The sequence below is a fragment of the Lissotriton helveticus genome, chromosome 7, assembly GCF_964261635.1.
Source record: "Lissotriton helveticus chromosome 7, aLisHel1.1, whole genome shotgun sequence".
In the NCBI taxonomy this organism is placed as follows: Eukaryota; Metazoa; Chordata; class Amphibia; order Caudata; family Salamandridae; genus Lissotriton; species Lissotriton helveticus.
In genome coordinates, this window is record NC_136068.1 from 1,389,005,833 (window position 1) to 1,389,025,762 (window position 19,930).

The window sequence follows — 19,930 nt, forward strand, 5'->3', positions numbered from 1 at the left end:
GCAAAACATCCCACTGCACATTCCTCACTCCTGGTTCAGCCAAATCGCAGCGCTGCTTCGCTCCTTTATCTGTGGGAGGAGGGGTGCCCTCTCCGCATTTCCTTTTCTAAGTGCCACAGCTTAGTCTATGATGGAGGGCTAGGGGCGGTGGATATCCGACTATACTGCTGGGCATCCCAACTCCTTGTTATCAATGACTGGTTGACTGGGGGCTGGGACAACTTGGCATATCTACCTGAGCTGGTCCATCCTGGACTCAACAACGTCTTGCATATGCTAAATGGGTGAGCCATCCCCTCCCATATTGCTGAAGTTACTAAGACGCAGCTCTGAGGTGACTTGCAATATCCTTTCAATGTGCGCCAAGGGTACTTTATCCCATATAATTCATGGTCACGTCATCACCTTTCCCACACACCACTTAAACGGCTGGTTTAAGCAAGCATGTTTGAAAACATGAAGAATAAAAAGTAAAACCTCTAGTGCAAAATTAAACAAATTAAAAACCTGTTAGGTATTTGTTGCAAACATATATTAGAAACAGTTCAATAGAAGTCAATTAAAATAAAAGCTATACTAGCTCGGAATCTGTAGAAACGTGCAGAAAGATTCTAGCTTATCGCTCACTATCTAAGGAGTGCCAAAAATAAACATGTTCTCTCTGCTTGTCATTGTAAGCTAAAAAATAGGGCAAGAGAAAGAAAAGTAACCTTCTGTTTTAGTTGCTTTAAGCAGCTGCATCAATTCTTCTCCAAGGCCTGACCTGCCTTTCACCTCGGCTGCTGGCTCAGGCAGCAGGCCTTGGGACATTAGAAACCGACTGTAATAACTTAAGATAGTCGAGTGCCGATGTCTTTTCTTTATACTCGGCTTCTGGGGTGTCTCAAGATGTGGATTACAAAGAAATTAGACAATGGTGTTATACAGGGATTACAGAATTCCATGTATTATATATGAGGTAATGTACTCCCTGTCATACATTATAAGGACATTGCAAGTCACCAAGGAGTTCCATGACCATATAGAGCATGAGAATTTTTATTTATTTTTATTTATTTATTTTATATGCTTATATAGCGCCTGAATAGACCCCCAAAGGGGTATCTCCGCGCTTTTGCCACAAGAAGGGAACATATACTGTACCAGGTCATAACAGGGAGTTACTGGGGCATGAAGAGTGTTTAACTACTAGTAAAAAGGTGGGTTTTGAGGGGTTTTCGAAAGGATAGGTGATTAGTAATATGTTTTAGTGTAAGGGGAAGGGAGTTCCAGAGAGCAGGTCCAGGGTGCGCCAAAGCACGGCCTCCTTGTCGAGATTTTTTTATTTTTGGAACCTGTAGTAACTGGAGGTTACTAGATCGTAGGGAGCGGCCTGGGACATAAGGTAGAAAGGCCTTTGTAAGATATTTGGGGCCCTTTCCTATCAGACATTTGTGGATAGTACACAAAATTTTAAACTTAGTGCGTTGCCGCACTGGCAGCCAGTGGAGTTCAGCCAGTAGAGTTCAGCCAGTAGAGGTCGGGAGGGAGTCCTAGATGGGACGTTAAGGACTAACCTCGCCGCCGTGTTTTGGACTACTTGCAGTTTGTTGAATTGGCCTTCATTGGTTGATAAAAGAAGGCCATTGCAGTAGTCCAGTCTACTGATAACTAGTGCCTGGACTAAGGTCTTCCTGTGGTTGTCAGGAAGATAGGGAAAGACCCTTCTCAACAGTCCAATGGCCCTAAAGCACGTGCCGGCAACTTGGTTGACATGGTCTTTAAATGTCAGGGTTTGATCGAATAACACTCCCAAGTTTTTCACGGTCTGCTTTGGGATGGGAACAGGTCCCAATTCTAAGGGCCACCACTCATCAGACCATAATGTCACCGCATCCCCAAACAGTAATACCTCTGTTTTGGCCACATTGCATTTTAGGCAGTTCTCAGCCATCCACTTTGACACTGCCCTCATGCCTTCTGCAAAAGATTTTTGCAGAGCAGGTGTAAAGGTTTTAAAAAGGAACAGAAGTTGGGTGTCGTCGGCGTAGGACACCGGGGTAAACCCAATGGACCTCACTAAGTCAGCCAGGGGGGCCACATACACATTAAATAATGTGGGGCTTAGGCATGAGCCCTGTGGCACACCCCTGGTGAGCTCCCTAGAGGTGGATTTATGGGAGCCCATCCTGACTTCTTGAGAGCGGCAGGAGAGAAAGCTTTCCATCCAAGACAGGGCTACACCTCCCAGCCCCACATCCCTCAGACGGCAGAGAAGCACTTCGTGAGACACCGTATCGAAGGCAGCGGATAAATCCAACAGCACCAGAATCATAGACCCCCCTCCATCCAGTGTCATCCTGATGTTATTGGTCACTGCTAGTAGGGCTGATTCGGTGCTGTGATTAGGCCTGAACCCAGATTGTGAAGGGTCCAGGCCTTCCGCTGCCTCGATATGATTTGATAAATGGGTGTTCACGTGCTTCTCTGTCATCTTACTGATGTATGGTAGGAGGGAGATGGGCCGGAGGTTGGAAAGATCTGTCCAGGGGGAGGCCGCTTTTTTCCTTATTGGGTTTACCACCGCAATCTTCCATTCCCTTGGGACTTGTCCCTTAGCCAGTGAGATATTCATAACTGCCTGGATAGAGGGTCCCAAGAGGGAGATCAAAGGGGCCACCATTTTTGCAGGAAGGTAGTCATTGGGAGAACCGGTTTTCATGTGGTTGATGAGAGGTGGAAGATCTTGATCACTGACTGGTGGGATGGTAAGTAAAAAGTTTATATTCTGTATGGGTGGGTCATTTGGGAGAGAGGTTGTGGTTCCTACATCCCTAGAGGCCATAATTTTGTTGTAGATGAGATTAATTTTGTCCTCAAAGAACATAGAAATCTCATCACAAAGTGTTTGTGATACATCATCGGGGCTCTCACTAGCTGTGGGTTTTACAAAGCTCTGCAAGATTTTGAACAGTTCCCTTGGACAGTTGCCGGCCTCTGCAAGTTGTAAGGAGAGGTTATTGTTCCTCGCTTGCTTTATATTTTTGTAATAAATTGACTGGGCCTCTTGAAAGATTTTCCTTTCCTCTTCATTTTTTGATGTCCTCCATGCTTTTTCTAATCGCCTACATTTCTGTTTTTCTTTCCTAAGGTCTAGAGTATACCATTTTTCTTGTTTGGTTGGGGGATACTGCTTATGAAGTTTTAGAGGGGCCAGGGTGTCAATGGCTAATTTAAGTGAATTATTAAATTTTTCCAATGCAGACTCTGCTGAGTCTGCATCTGTAAATGACGGTTTTTGCCAGTTTTCTCGCAGATTTTCCACAGATATTTTATGCCATTGGCGGCGGAAAATTGGCGGGGGCGGTGTTCTATACAGTCGTTTAGTCGGTCCAGCCAGATGGAACTCAATCAAAAAATGGTCTGACCAGTGGACTTCTTTGGCGGGAAAACATTTTATTTTAGTGCAGTTGGTAAATATAGAATCCAGGGTATGGCCACCTATATGTGTAGCACCATTATTTATTGCTTTTAACCCAAGATTAGACAAGTCAGCTGTTAGTTGGGTTGTTTCAGGATGTGCAGGATTATCCATATGTATATTAAAATCCCCAAGGAGGATAAAATCCTCCTTGGCTTTAATGTGTGGGGCCAATAGCTCCAGAAGGGACAGAGCAAAATCTGGATTGGGGGCTGGTGGGCGGTACACCAGTGCGCCTTTCCAGGAAATGTTACCTACCAAGTTAATCTTAAAGGTCATAATTTCCAGTAAAGGACTACACCTTTGTTCTAAAACTGCAACCTTATATGTGTCTTTAAATATGATGGCTAATCCACCACCAGTTTTATTAGGCCGATCAGCATGTACGATCTTGTAGCCTGATGGGACCCCTAGTGTGATTGCTGTTATCGTATGGGGTTTCATCCACGTTTCAGTAAAAAAACATATATCAGGCTGCTGAGTGAAAATAAGATCCCAAATCTGCAGTTGATGTTTAGGGAGGGACCGTACATTTAAAAGGAAACATTTAAGTTCCGTAGGGGATGTTACTTTAGGAACATTGTCGTGGGTACTATTCCTTCCCACATCTGATTGAAAACGACATTGAAGGCACGAGAAGCAGCCCTCGAGCTGTTTACAAGATAACCGAGTATCACAGTTCCCCGTAGGTTGTAGCTGTCGGAGAGTTTCGGGGGAATATGTAATATATCTCGTACCTGCGGTGTCGGGGTCCATAGTGATTAAAACCACAGCCCCTATGCCTCGTACTGTCGCGGACGGGCGCAGACGGGCAGCTCTTTGGCTGGTCTTCGGCGTTGCTTCGGCGACGCTGCGCACGATCGCTGCGCGCTTATAGGGGGCGATGGCTAAATAGGCCCTCAAGAAGCATTCACTAGAGCGCTAACCGCTCGGGAAGTGCCCCCGCAGGAAGTGACTGGCTCTCCCTGACCCGCCCTCCGCGCAACGGTACTGGCTACCGCGTCGGACCGGGGCGGGCAGGAGTAAAGACGAGCACAGGCTTCTCAGCTTGCTGTGAGTATTCCCTCCCCCTTGTAATCAGGGTAGGGGCGATGGTGTTAATCACACAAAACAGCAAGTGTGGCGATATTACAATGCGTGTAATTTAAAGTGAATGAGTGTTTTTAAAAATGAGTAAACAGGTTAAAACATCGTTTTTAGATCAACAATGAGTTTTAAAAATTATGCAGGCAAATCACAATTCTTACATGCATCAGTACTCAGTCAGTGCAGCGCGAGGCACATTCGTATTTCCTTCAGCAAGCTAAGCGGAATGGAGACTCTGCCACCGTCTCCCTTCCGCAGCTTGCAGGTGTCAGGGCTCCGCCTAAATAGGCCCTCAAGAAGCATTCACTAGAGCGCTAACCGCTCGGGAAGTGCCCCTGCAGGAAGTGACTGGCTCTCCCTGATCCGCCCTCCACGCAACGGTACTGGCTACCGCGTCGGACCGGGGCGGGCAGGAGTAAAGACGAGCACAGGCTTCTCAGCTTGCTGTGAGTATTCCCTCCCCCTTGTAATCAGGGTAGGGGCGATGGTGTTAATCACACAAAACAGCAAGTGTGGCGATATTACAATGCGTGTAATTTAAAGTGAATGAGTGTTTTTAAAAATGAGTAAACAGGTTAAAACATCGTTTTTAGATCAACAATGAGTTTTAAAAATTATGCAGGCAAATCACAATTCTTACATGCATCAGTACTCAGTCAGTGCAGCGCGAGGCACATTCGTATTTCCTTCAGCAAGCTAAGCGGAATGGAGACTCTGCCACCGTCTCCCTTTCGCAGCTTGCAGGTGTCAGGGCTCCGCCTAAATAGGCCCTCAAGAAGCATTCACTAGAGCGCTAACCGCTCGGGAAGTGCCCCCGCAGGAAGTGACTGGCTCTCCCTGACCCGCCCTCCGCGCAACGGTACTGGCTACCGCGTCGGACCGGGGCGGGCAGGAGTAAAGACGAGCACAGGCTTCTCAGCTTGCTGTGAGTATTCCCTCCCCCTTGTAATCAGGGTAGGGGCGATGGTGTTAATCACACAAAACAGCAAGTGTGGCGATATTACAATGCGTGTAATTTAAAGTGAATGAGTGTTTTTAAAAATGAGTAAACAGGTTAAAACATCGTTTTTAGATCAACAATGAGTTTTAAAAATTATGCAGGCAAATCACAATTCTTACATGCATCAGTACTCAGTCAGTGCAGCGCGAGGCACATTCGTATTTCCTTCAGCAAGCTAAGCGGAATGGAGACTCTGCCACCGTCTCCCTTCCGCAGCTTGCAGGTGTCAGGGCTCCGCCTAAATAGGCCCTCAAGAAGCATTCACTAGAGCGCTAACCGCTCGGGAAGTGCCCCTGCAGGAAGTGACTGGCTCTCCCTGATCCGCCCTCCACGCAACGGTACTGGCTACCGCGTCGGACCGGGGCGGGCAGGAGTAAAGACGAGCACAGGCTTCTCAGCTTGCTGTGAGTATTCCCTCCCCCTTGTAATCAGGGTAGGGGCGATGGTGTTAATCACACAAAACAGCAAGTGTGGCGATATTACAATGCGTGTAATTTAAAGTGAATGAGTGTTTTTAAAAATGAGTAAACAGGTTAAAACATCGTTTTTAGATCAACAATGAGTTTTAAAAATTATGCAGGCAAATCACAATTCTTACATGCATCAGTACTCAGTCAGTGCAGCGCGAGGCACATTCGTATTTCCTTCAGCAAGCTAAGCGGAATGGAGACTCTGCCACCGTCTCCCTTTCGCAGCTTGCAGGTGTCAGGGCTCCGCCTAAATAGGCCCTCAAGAAGCATTCACTAGAGCGCTAACCGCTCGGGAAGTGCCCCCGCAGGAAGTGACTGGCTCTCCCTGACCCGCCCTCCGCGCAACGGTACTGGCTACCGCGTCGGACCGGGGCGGGCAGGAGTAAAGACGAGCACAGGCTTCTCAGCTTGCTGTGAGTATTCCCTCCCCCTTGTAATCAGGGTAGGGGCGATGGTGTTAATCACACAAAACAGCAAGTGTGGCGATATTACAATGCGTGTAATTTAAAGTGAATGAGTGTTTTTAAAAATGAGTAAACAGGTTAAAACATCGTTTTTAGATCAACAATGAGTTTTAAAAATTATGCAGGCAAATCACAATTCTTACATGCATCAGTACTCAGTCAGTGCAGCGCGAGGCACATTCGTATTTCCTTCAGCAAGCTAAGCGGAATGGAGACTCTGCCACCGTCTCCCTTCCGCAGCTTGCAGGTGTCAGGGCTCCGCCTAAATAGGCCCTCAAGAAGCATTCACTAGAGCGCTAACCGCTCGGGAAGTGCCCCTGCAGGAAGTGACTGGCTCTCCCTGATCCGCCCTCCACGCAACGGTACTGGCTACCGCGTCGGACCGGGGCGGGCAGGAGTAAAGACGAGCACAGGCTTCTCAGCTTGCTGTGAGTATTCCCTCCCCCTTGTAATCAGGGTAGGGGCGATGGTGTTAATCACACAAAACAGCAAGTGTGGCGATATTACAATGCGTGTAATTTAAAGTGAATGAGTGTTTTTAAAAATGAGTAAACAGGTTAAAACATCGTTTTTAGATCAACAATGAGTTTTAAAAATTATGCAGGCAAATCACAATTCTTACATGCATCAGTACTCAGTCAGTGCAGCGCGAGGCACATTCGTATTTCCTTCAGCAAGCTAAGCGGAATGGAGACTCTGCCACCGTCTCCCTTTCGCAGCTTGCAGGTGTCAGGGCTCCGCCTAAATAGGCCCTCAAGAAGCATTCACTAGAGCGCTAACCGCTCGGGAAGTGCCCCCGCAGGAAGTGACTGGCTCTCCCTGACCCGCCCTCCGCGCAACGGTACTGGCTACCGCGTCGGACCGGGGCGGGCAGGAGTAAAGACGAGCACAGGCTTCTCAGCTTGCTGTGAGTATTCCCTCCCCCTTGTAATCAGGGTAGGGGCGATGGTGTTAATCACACAAAACAGCAAGTGTGGCGATATTACAATGCGTGTAATTTAAAGTGAATGAGTGTTTTTAAAAATGAGTAAACAGGTTAAAACATCGTTTTTAGATCAACAATGAGTTTTAAAAATTATGCAGGCAAATCACAATTCTTACATGCATCAGTACTCAGTCAGTGCAGCGCGAGGCACATTCGTATTTCCTTCAGCAAGCTAAGCGGAATGGAGACTCTGCCACCGTCTCCCTTCCACTCACAAATGTTTTTCCAGGAGCAAAAAGGTTTAGTATGTATTGTGACAGAGGGCTGCATTGATTGCCAGTAGGTTGGCAACTTGGGAGGGAGTTGGATGTTAAGGTGGGTAGAGGGGAAGCAAAGCATGTACATCTGGTGGCAGAATTGCACAATGTGAAAACAGGAAACCTGGAATCGATCCCGGTTTCCCCACTTGACCCAATTGTGTGATCCTAGGCATTTGTTTTATTTCACTTTCCCTCCTTTTTCTTCATTGTCACATAGAAGAGGACCTCAAAATGCATGACTTCAGGATGTGAGCTGTACAAAACCTTCTCCTGTGTTTGATTTAATAAATTATAATGTTGTTTATGTAAATTAGCAACCCAGGCAACTCAAAGGGTGCATATAACAACTGACTTGCCTCTTCATTATTGGAATTCTTGTCAAGGTGGGGGAGCATGAATGTTTCTAAAATCATGTATGAAAACTATCGCATTTTAAGAAATACTTCTCAATTCACTGACATAATCTGTACTAATGGGAAACAGTTTTACACTTTAATGAAATACACTTTTTGAATTATTGAAGACTTAATCATATTTTTACACGCTTGATGCAAGATGCCTTCAAAAAGAAGGTGTTCCTAAAGTTAAGTGGTTGCAGGATAGCCATTTATTTAACATCTTTTTAATATTAGTGCTGAGTCCAGTAAACAGCAGCCCAGCACATGCGGCCCCTGGGACGTACTTTGAGTATCGAGAGTATGATATAGAGGAACGAGGCAGATTTCCTTCATAAGGTTTTGGAACTCAGAGTTAATCGATTCTCTGTTACTATCTCCATAGTAAGAGCAAATCACCAAGGGACCTTTTAAAGTCATCAGTGGAGCTCCTTCAAGTCAACAAATATGACATAAACATAAGATTCTTCATGCTGAATAACATCTCAACCCTCAATTGGGGCCGTTCGGATCCATCCAGATCAATCACCCTGCCTCTCAAGCTTTGTGTAGACAATCCTGTGACATCTCCTCTCCATGTCATACACCCTTTATCAGCTCTTCAGCTAGGTTAGTGGTCTTTAGGTATCTTTACCTACATACATGCAAATCCAGCTGTGAAAGATTTGTTTTCCAGTCCAAGCAGAGGCTGCTCTTGCAAGCCTAGAGTAAGTTCATGCGGTCAACGCCCATTTTAGATTAGATACAGTCTTTGTCACTGCATTGCTGGTGAAATGTGTATTGCTCTGTGATTGCTAGTACTTGGGCTATTAATGTTACAATGTCATTGGCGTTTTAGTAGTCCAAGTAGCCGGTTATGTTGGTGAAGGATCTTGCTCCCACATATTAGCCTGTGGGATAGATGCCAGTACTGAGACATGTCTTCTAAATCTAAGGAGGAGTCAAGATAGAATTTCGCCAAACATTGTCATTTATGAACTGCTAATCTCTGGTCCATACATGTTTTTATTATTCAAGCAAATGTTAGCATGTGTGTTGTACTGTACAGTTGAGTTTGCAGCTGCTGCTGCTGCTAGTGGGAGCTTCAATTTTCTGATCATGGTATTTTACGCTACATTGGCTACAGATCATGTAACTCAGAAATAAATTATACAAGGGCAGGAGCTGCAGAACTGAGAAGTGTGGATGGGTCTATGGGTGTTACATGAATCAAAACAACTGCCTTGGAGCTGTTGTAGTTGTTTTATTGTGCATTTATGTTTAAAGAAATTAAGGCCTTCGTCCAATGTTCACAAAGCAAAAGTCTGGCTTAAGTATATCTTTGATATTTTATTTAGCACATCTACTTCAGAAAGTTGTAGACAACTGACCGAATATGTTTGTGTAAGAATGCTCGGTAGCTACATTATTCGGACTGAACAACAAGTAACTCGTAGTCAAATAATTTTGCCTCAAATACAGCGCGGACATAAATCAAGGCCTACGTAAGTCCAGAACTTAGTCGACCGCCAGTTTGAGCAACAAACTCTTTAAGGTCCAGCGATATGGCTCACGCCATCTGTATTATGGAAAAAGTTACCCAATTGTGCATCAGTCTTCCAGGTTTCATCAATCTCAAACATCTCTCCGCCCTGTTGTCGTTGTCTTTCTCTATCTCTCTGCATACTGTCAATCTGTTGGTTCCTCATGTTTCTCTATTTCATTCCCAGAACTGTATTTTTGTGACTAATATTGAATTTTAAAAATGGGCCTATGTACTAATCGGTCAGTTTGTAAGATTCCAAATTAGAGTAGGTCGCAATCTGACCTACCTAATTAATATTCATTAAGTAGGTCACAATTTGTCACTCACTCCAACTGGAAACGGTCACAAAGATGGAGGTATGTATGGGTCAGTAAACCACCATGCCTGTGTTTGCACTTAAATAAAGACTTTTTTTGCTTAATCATCCTGATTTTCTTAAAGCAAACGTATCTGCTTTTTAAAAAATGTTTTGGGGAAAAAAGAATTTTCTTTAAGAGTTGCCAGTGCTCATTAGGACAACAGTCTCTTCCGAATTAACTTTTTTCATAATTCACAAAAGCGAAGGTGTCCAAAGTGGACCCCTCCTTTTTGCCAATGAATTACTACCTCAACTTGGGGGTCATGACAATGGTTTGAGACCGCATTACGGTCTGAAGCCATTAATTCATATGCTACTGAATGGCAATAGAAGGGCTTGCCTAAATACGCCCCCTCTGTATTCCATTTCATTTCTAAACCCAGAGGGTTTACAAAAGCTAAAAACATTTGAACATCTGGCCCTGTGTGCAGTCCTCAAGCTGCCCTCTGCTTTTGCATTGGTGTGTTATATTATTTTAGGTGTGTTTTATGGAGTGTAAACTGCAGTATAATGGCTTCTTTTTGCTAAACAGACTACTGACTCATCAGACTTTGCAGAAGTGATACATTCTAGTAACATCCAAGCTAGGAAGAGGTCCCTCTTGAGATATTTCCTAAAAGCAAGGTGCCCCACATTTGCTCTGATGGTTTCGATTGAAGTTTTCCACAAGTTTGCTGCCACTGAAAATGCTGTTGGTTGTCTCCACTACCCCAGTGTGCAACTTTCTGAACTTTTCAGGATTTAGTAACAGCTCTGATGAAGAACACAGACGTGGCAAAGAGCATAGCTCTGCTATTTCTGTGCATGTTGAGACTATGAAGTGAACATTACATAAAATATGTTAATGATGTTTTATTTCTGTTACTTTCCTAATTAATTCACGTCACTTATTTGTCTTCCACGTATGCAGACTGTGATGTTCTACACAACTAACAAGCATTTCGGTTGGGCATTATTGTTTGATATAATGTCCTCAAATGTTATCATCTTCCTTCAGGTTAATGATTGGCAGACTGACTGGGTCTCCTTCTACTCCAGTCAGCGACTCCAAACACAGATGGACATGATTGAAAAGGAATATGGTGACAGAGAGGCAAGAGAGCTGTGGTCCCATCTTCAGGTGACAATTTCCTCAGTTTACAAATTGTTCATTGTTTTTCTGTGTTCTCTGTTGTGTATGGCAAAAGGGAAGTGATTTGGAGAAATGAGGGTGAGACAGCCAGTCTGATACTTTTCGACCTGTGCTTGTGGTATGACATGATTGACTAGTCTAGTCTTATTAATTGCCTTGCCATGGGATAAGGGCTATGCCCATCAGTGGTTTAAATAATTTCTAGAGGAGCGTAACAAGATGGGCTCCATTTTTCTCATTCAATATGGGTGATGTGCAGTGTTCCTCAGAGCTCCACCTTTGCCTCCATGCCATTTAACTTTTATGTTCACACATTGGAAGAGTTCATTTGTTCTTTGAGCTCTAGGACCTTTTCTTATGTGAATAATAGGCATATTTTGCTGAAAATTGACCAAAAGACAAAATATTTTATTGACTGACCTAGGAACTGTCTGCTTGAGTTCCAGAAATGAATGAAAAGCAACTTTTGTAATTTAAATGAAGTGAAAATAGATTTTACTGATTGGGGAATAGAAATGTTGATGATCCAAGGTACTTTGGCCCTTGAGGTTGGGCCTTTACTCACAGCTGTCACTGTGGACCCTTTACTCGCCACTATCACTGTGGCCGAAAGTCTAGCTGTCCTTGTTGACTATGAGTTATCTTTCTCTGCCCAATCCAAAAGGTCTGGACTACTTGGTTTTGACAACTGAAACGGGCAAAAAAGTCCATTCCTTAATTCCACCTTGTTGTGGGAGTTTGTACTTTTTATTTTGGCCTTCCCCTTTCTCGTCTCCACACATTAGCAACTTCAGAATCTGACAGTTAAGCTGCATTGTGAACCGCTCAGTTGTCTTTGGCCCGCCAGTTTTTTCTTTAGCTCCCTATGAAGCAGAGGATCCTGTTTAAGGCTTTCTGTCATACTAGTGAGCCTTTTTACAGACGTGAAACCAACCTATTCTTCTGCAACTTGACTCCTAATGTTGTAGCAAGACCAAAGTCATTGGAAGCTCTTCTAAAACAGAACCCCACGCTTTACAAAAAAAATAGCGTGCCATGCTAGCAGAACCTTTTAGGTGCTGAGTCCCCAGTTTGGCACACTTCCTTAGGAAGTGAGCCAAATTTTCTAATTTGGGGAGTTTCAAATGGAGCCCAAAATGTATTTGTTTAGTTAGCTCTATTCTGTAGTCCTAGCTGTGTTTCCTTCAGTATTCACAGAGATTCCTAGTACCAGGATGCCTTTTGGTGAACAAGCGCTTAATAAATTAAGTACAAAATTGAGCTCTAACAGTACACTATCAAAGCCTTGCCAGTTGCTCAATGTGTGTCCCTTGTACTCGATTTTGTCTGTTAAAAAGCAAATGTGACACTAGCACTTTTCCACTATTAAACAATAAAAGCCTTGCAGGTTGTTTAGTGCCACAGGTATCAACATTTGTAACGGCGATTACCTAATGCATGAATCTCAAAGAGTTTCATATAGCTATTCGTAGGGGGCTGCAAATCGACCAACCTCATTAATATTAATGATAGGTTGCAATTTGTGACCCCCTTGAAATCGCTAAAATTACGGGGATGGTCAGGGATTCATGCAGTCGGCTGTGTAGTTGCCGAGCTCCAACAACCGAGGCTCATAGGAGTGCAACTATCCTGTCACCCCAGGGTCTACTGCGGCCGAAGGAAGAAGTAGGGGGCTCGGGCATGGGGAATGGCAGCGGGGATGTGGAAGACTCTCAGGAAGCTCTTCCACCAGAAAACGGGAGATCAGGCAGCTGCAAAATGGCAGTGACCTGAAACAGACGTTGGAGTGCTGCGGCATCCCAAGGCAGAGGGTGGGTTGCACCCGGGGAACACTCAGTCGGTGAGTGAAGGACTGCACGCCCTCCCCCTCTCAGGACCCAGAATGTACAAGGAGGAGCAACCTCGCTCAAGAGGGTAAGCGCCCTGAGGGGGTTACATTGGCGTAAGGAGCTGGAGAGTGTGACCTGCACTGGGATGGGGCTCTAATCCAGGCTGCGCCAGAGAATCTCTGCAATCAGTGGGGTCCTAAATGAACCCATGCACGGAAGGGGTAAAGGGGAACCCCACCCTTCAAACCCCCCCTGAGCTGCTACTGAATGACTGCCAGACTAAATTTCCTCTTCCTTGCAGAACGCTTTGTTGCTCTAGCACAGGGAAAGCCTGCAGCAACCAGGAGAGTCCAGAAGGGCAGACTCAATAGAGTGATGGGACTGCCGCGGCCTTTCTATCGGCTATGCTAGGCATCCCTGGGCTTGGTTCCCCGTGGAGCATGTCCACGGGGAACCAAGGTGCGAACCAGGATACCACCAGCAGTTTTGCACATGCCAGAGGCACTGCAGGGATGCGATCACATCATCTGGAAATGGCAGGGATTGGTGAGACACGTCAAAGTAGAGGTGACCACGGTTATTGCAGCAGCGCCCATTGTAGCGGCCCCTACAGAGCCCATGGATGGTCCCTTGGAGATAACCAGCCAGCAGAACACAGCTAGCCGGCCATTGAGTTCACAATAAAGGATAGTATTGGGCCCTGATACCATAGACATGGTGCGTCCTGAGCCTCCCAGATCGACACAGCCAGGCGGGCCAACCTGCCTTTTAGAGTACCAGCAGCTGCACCTACCCACAAAACTGGGCCTAGAGACACACACAGTGGTTATATTGCCAGCCATTAAAGACACAAAGCTGACCTTGGAGCAAAAGATTGAAACAATATCCAAAGAAGTGAACCTACTACGAGCTGGTCATAGGAAACCTTTAGAAAGAGAAGCATTTATTGAATCCACCCTGGCCCAAGTGAGGCCCATAACGTTTGAACACATGACTCGCATTAGGAAGTGGCTGCTTTTAGAGGGAAGATGGATGAGGATGCTCCTGCCGCAACAATGTTCGGCTGGTGGGAATACCGTAGCGAGTGGAAGGATCAAATATGGAACTGTAGGACTAGTTGTCTTCGGTGGTGCTGAGGGGGAAAACCTCCAAAAGGTTCACAGTTGAGGACGTGCATAGAGTTCCCAGAAAGCCTACAATACCGGTCACCCCACCCCGTACAGTGGTGGCAGACTACTGAGTTTCAGAGACAGAGACCCTATACGTCTGCAGGTGCAGGCCCACAGCCCCTGGCAGATAGACGGAGCGACTGCTAACATATATCCGTATTACACCACGCTGGTACAAAGTAAAAGAAAAGCCTTTAGAAGAGTAAAACAGCACCTTAGACAGCTGGAGATCAGATACACTTTGATCCTCCCCCGAAACTCAGAATAACAGCAAAGGAGGTGTTCCATTTCTTTACACAGAAAAGTCAGTGAAGGCCCTACAACGCCCACAGGTGGCCCCATCACGGGACCAGGCTGAATCGTATAGGGCGAGAGTAGTAGCCTAGGGTGAGGACTCTGACCTGGGACTAAATGGTGCTGAAACACCCTTGCCCGTCGGCACGCCAGTGACCTCAGACCGGACAACGTGATATAAGACAAGGGCAGCCAATTAAAAGCAATTACTAAGCCTCCTGAAACCTCTGATGCCCTGGGGGTGAGGACAGGGGAAAGCTGGAGTAGGGAAGCCCAGTAATGCTTTTTGCGGGCCTGTGCCCCCACTAATGGACATCGACAATACTTCCTTTCTGAAGACCCCAAACTCACAATGCACAACTAGGGGACGTACCATGAATTGGGATGACAGTCATTTCATGGACTGTTGCTCAGTAAGTTAAGGAGGGATAGGAGTTGAGAGGAAGTTGACCAATTAAAGATGTTCTCAAGGGGGGAGGGAACTATACCGGGGACACGAAACACTGATGTGGGTACAGAGAGGCGAGAAAAGGGTATGATCCTTCGGCCATGGCAGTACACATGCTTAAATTCTTACCATGAAATGTTAATGGACTAGGGCACAAAGTTAAATGGGGACTAGTCATAAAGGCACTGGCCAGGTATGCCACAGATATAGTATATCTGCAAGAAACGTATCCGAGGGGTGCCGTTGGAGCGTTTCTGGGAAGAGTGAAAGAAACAGGCCTGCCAGGGGGAAAAGCTGGCGCTTATTGGATTTATGTCCCACTGGGGTTTCAATCTGCCATACTGCAAATCCAGGTTGACTCCTGTCAGAGTTGCAGAATGCCACGACTTTCTTAGGTGGAGACTTTAATATGGTACCGGATGCACGCCTAGATAGGTCCCAATCGAAGTAGGCACACAATCTTTGTATGGAGAAGTTAGGTTCTCTTCCAGGGGATCCTCATCAATAGTCATAAGCACTCAATATTCCCGCCCATGTGCGGGACCCCGGAAACAATATAAAAATATATATGTAAAAAACACATATATCTCGCTCCACATATGTATGTACATATATCATTTTTCTCACACCAATGCAGCTCCACAACTGAGGCTAAAACAATGTAAACACATATACATGCACTGCAATTAGTAAGGAAAGAAAAAAACACATTAGGTCAAATAACCCTTGAACTTTGTGTTTTAATAAGTAAAACCACTCATAAATCCTGAAAATTGCTCATAAATAGACATTGTTAGCCCTCAGGCTGCATTGCAAAACAGTAGCATAGAAAATGAAACCATTTTCAACAAAAAACTGGCACCGTGCCTTTAAGGCAGCCATGACCCAAGGCTTCCCATCATGCCTCACGGGTGACAGTTAGGTCAGTTGTTCTTTCCGGCTCCTTCAGTCAGGACCCTGGTGAAACAGCTCCCTTTCTTTTTGACTTTCTGTCAAAAAATAATTTTGTTAATCTACAATTTTTGCTTTCACTCGACGTCTTTTAGACCTAGGGTGCTACTACTACCTTTTTTTAGGCATAAAAAAGGGTGTTTTTTCTGTCAAAATGCCTTCCCTTTTTGACAAATGCCCTTCATGTGGAAGGAAGATGGCCAAGACTGACACTCATTCAGTGTGTATCCTGTGCCTACCAGCCTCTCATTCTTCAAAAGCCTGTGAACACTGCCAGGTTTTATCATCCAGAACTCTCAAAGATCGAGAGAGAATTCGAATTTATGGACTTTCTGAGAGAGGAAGATCTCCCAAGAAGCAGAAAAGTCGGAAGGCGCGGTTGACGTCGAAAGAAGCCCAGACTTGTTCACCTTCGGCGTCGGGATCGGCGTCGAAGAAGCAGTCGACGGCGACGAAGAAGATGTCTTCAGCGTCTACATCCAAGGTACCTCCGCTACAGACAGCGTCGAGGGATAGGTCACCGTCGAAGCATAAGAGCTCGACGGCGAGCCAACTGACGTCGAAGCAGCATCGTCATGCTGTGACGTCGAGGCATTCTCCGTCGACGCCTGGCCATCGGCGTTCGGCGTCGAGACAACCTCTGTCAACACATCGTCGATCGACGTCGAAGCAGCCCACGTCGACGCCCGGTCATCGGCGTTCGACGTCGAGGCAGCCTCCGTCGCATTCAGACAAGCGGCATTCGACGTCAAGGCACCTTCCGTCGCCGACAGAGCACCGGCGATCGCCGTCGAAGCAGCCTCCGTCGTCGTCGAGCAGGCATCCTTCATCGGCGAGACGCTCTATGGCGAAGGACAGTCATCGACACTCGAGGTCGACGTCGAGAGAGCATCTATCTGCTCGACGTTCGGTGTCGAAACAGCCACCGTCGACGGATCAGCGGAGATCCAGGGAGCCGTGCGATTCGCAGCCAGTTAACATCTCTCCTTCAAGATCGCAGGAGAGGTCGCCTTTGGGGCAGGTGGTGCAGGAGATGGAGAGCGAACCATTGGACCAGTCTCAAATCCTAAGGTCTCAACTGGGTTCCCCAGGATCAGCATCGGCTGCGGAGGTGGAACAATCTCCATTACAGGATCCTCCTGCCAAGAGAAAGAGGGTCTCAGAAGAGAGAGGTCGGTCGAGGTCTTCCTCTAGACGGTTTCTAGTTAGCCTATCCTCATCCTCCTCGGATGGGGAAGACAGCGATTCGAATAGGGAGAGGTCAAAGTCCCCTTCAAGGTCGCAGCAGGATCAAGCGGATCAGCCTCCTCCACGGGCACGTTCGCCAGAGAGGGGTCGCACCCAAAAGTCTCCTCCTGTTCGTCTTTCCCCAAGGTGGTATAGACCTCTTCACCACTGGGCCAAGGACAAGGAGACGGCAGATCGGTTGAGGGCATATCGAGATCAAGCCTCCCGCCGCAAAGAACGGTCTCGTTCTAGAGGACATTCAAGTAAAGGAAGATCTAGTCACAGAGAGCGATCTCGTTCTAGAACGCGCTCAACTAGAAGAAGATCTAGGTCCAGGCGAACTCATAGCTCTTCAAGTTCATCAAGGACCCGATCTCACAGGAATTACTCTCCGACTCTAACAAACAGTCCACGCTCAAGAATATCCCCAACTGAGGATATTTTCTCGTTCCAAGACATCTTGGGCAGGGGAGCCCTGAAGTTAGGAGTGCCTATGTCAGCTCCGCAGATCAAGACGACGGTCATCTTCGAAACCCTGCAGCACAGAACGGCACCCAAACCCTTATGGCCGATGGTCCCGGGTATAATGGATACAGTAAATGAGGTCTTCCTGACTCCGGCGACGGTGAAGTCAGTCCCAGCGAGGATTCTCAAGAAATATCGTCCTCCTGAAGAGGATCCTCTGTTCCTCAAGTCCGATCCCCCGCCAGATTCAGTAATCATTGCGGCGGCTAGAAAATCCAATGCGGTGGCTTCCTCATCCACGGTACCGCCGGATAAGGACAGCAAGGTACAAGACTCATGGGGGAGAAGAGTTTGTAACACCTCAGCTTCTTTCCTCAAGGTCTCCAATGCGGAAGCTCTTCTGGGCAGATATGACAGATCTCTGTGGGACTCGCTTCAGAGATTTTCTGATAAACTTCCTCAGGAAGATAGAAAGGAGTTTGAGGAGATTCTGTTGGAGGGCGGTCAAGTCTCCAATCAGATTATAGGAGCGGCGGCAGATGGAGCAACGCTGGCTGCGCATGGTTATGCGCATGGAATCACAGCGAGGAGATCCTCATGGTTGCGCCTTACAGCATTGAAACCCGAGGCTCAATCCAGAATACTAAATCTTCCTTTTTCAGGAGCATCTCTCTTTGGGGCGAGTGCTGATGAGGAGATGCAGCGGATGAAAACGGAGTTAGACACCCTTAAAGCTGTTGGACTTGAAAAGAAGAAGGAATTCCGGAAGAAGTTCCGTTCTGACAACAAGGGCTCTTCGAAGCAGAGGGTTCAAACCCCTCACTGGCAGAAGGGCCAGAACCAGCAAGGCCCACAAAAATCGCAATATAAAGGCAAGCGCAATTCCAAAGGAAATGGAAATCAGCGCCAAGGCAACAACTTCAATAAGCCTCAGCAGAAGCAATGAGTCTTCACTTCCCCCAGCGCCGTTGTCCACTCCAGTGGGGGGAAGCATTGCACATCACAGGACAGAGTGGCAGGCCATTACGAAAGACCAATGGGTGTTGTCTACGCTGCAGAATGGGTACTGTCTTCGTTTCCATCGTCTACCTCCACCCGTTCCTCCGATGTCAACGTCAAGCCACCAGCTACAAATGTTAAAGAAAGAAGTAGCAAAAACCACAGTTGATGGACAGAATGTAGAACACTGTCTTGCATTCACCCCAGTACAGTGATCTGGGCCTAAATCCATCGTTTTTTTGCACTCCACACCACCCTAGGTCAGACAATGGCTATATGCAAATCAGCCTTGACCCTGTGCCTCATGGGAACAGTCCAGCCCGAACTACCAAGCCATGTCTTTCCTAGACCGGAATCAAGCATCCAAGGACCGGTTTCTGGCTATCAGCCTTCTTCAGCCTGGATAGCTTGACTCCAGTGATGTGGAGAGCCTGGGACTCACGTCTTAGCATACCCAGCCCACTCGGGGTGAAAATTGCAAAAACCACAGTTGATGGACAGAATGTAGAACAATGTCTTACATTCACCCCAGTACAATGATCTGGGCCTAAATCCATCGTTTTTTTGCACTCCACACCACCCTAGGTCAGACAATGGCTATATGCAAATCAGCCTTGACCCTGTGCCTCATGGGAACAGTCCAGCCCGAACTACCAAGCCATGTCTATCCTAGACCGGAAACAAGCATCCAAGGACCGGTTTCTGGCTATCAACCTTCTTCAGCCTGGATAGCTTGACTCCAGTGATGTGGAGAGCCTGGGACTCACGTCTGAGCATACCCAGCCCACTCGGGGTGAAAATTGCAAAAACCACAGTTGATGGACAGAATGTTGAACAATGTCTTACATTCACCCCAGTACAATGATCTGGGCCTAAAGAAGTAGCGACACTCTTCGAGAAATCAGCCATCGAGAGGGTGCCGGTGGCTCAAAGGGGGAAAGGAGTATACTCGAGGTACTTTCTGGTCAGAAAAAAGGGCCAAAAGGCGGAGTACAGGCCTGTTCTGGACTTGAGAACACTCAATCTACATGTACGAAAAGAAAAATTTCGCATGTTGGCGCTTCACCAAATCTATCCACATCTCAGGAAGGGGGATTGGATGTGTTCGGTGGACCTTCAAGACGCATATTTTTAAGTCCCGATACGGCCCGATCACAGGAGATTCCTTCGATTTCGGGTGGGGACCTCTCACTACCAGTTCAAAGTCCTTCTGTTTGGGTTGAAGTCGGCCCCCAGGGTGTTCACGAAGTGTGTCGCAGTGGTGGCGGCAGCTCTACGCCGCAGGGGAGTCTTCGTATACCCATACTTAGACGATTGGCTGTTGAAAGGTCCAACTCCAGACAATGTAAGGAATCAATTTCAGACATGCATAGAACTTTGTCAACGTCTAGGCCTGCATGTCAACTACAAGAA

General features: G+C 46.7%; 1 protein-coding gene across 3 annotated transcripts in view; it reads left to right on the plus strand.

Annotated features, from left to right (window-relative positions):
* Window positions 1-19,930, plus strand: part of LOC144770305 (ketosamine-3-kinase-like) — a 246,190-nt gene that overhangs the window by 210,870 nt on the left and 15,390 nt on the right. For all 3 annotated transcript variants that reach the window (XM_078654706.1, XM_078654705.1, XM_078654707.1), the window contains exon 5: window positions 11,001-11,123. In XM_078654706.1, coding sequence (XP_078510832.1) covers window positions 11,001-11,123 — 123 coding nt within the window. The remainder of the gene's footprint in view (window positions 1-11,000; window positions 11,124-19,930) is intronic.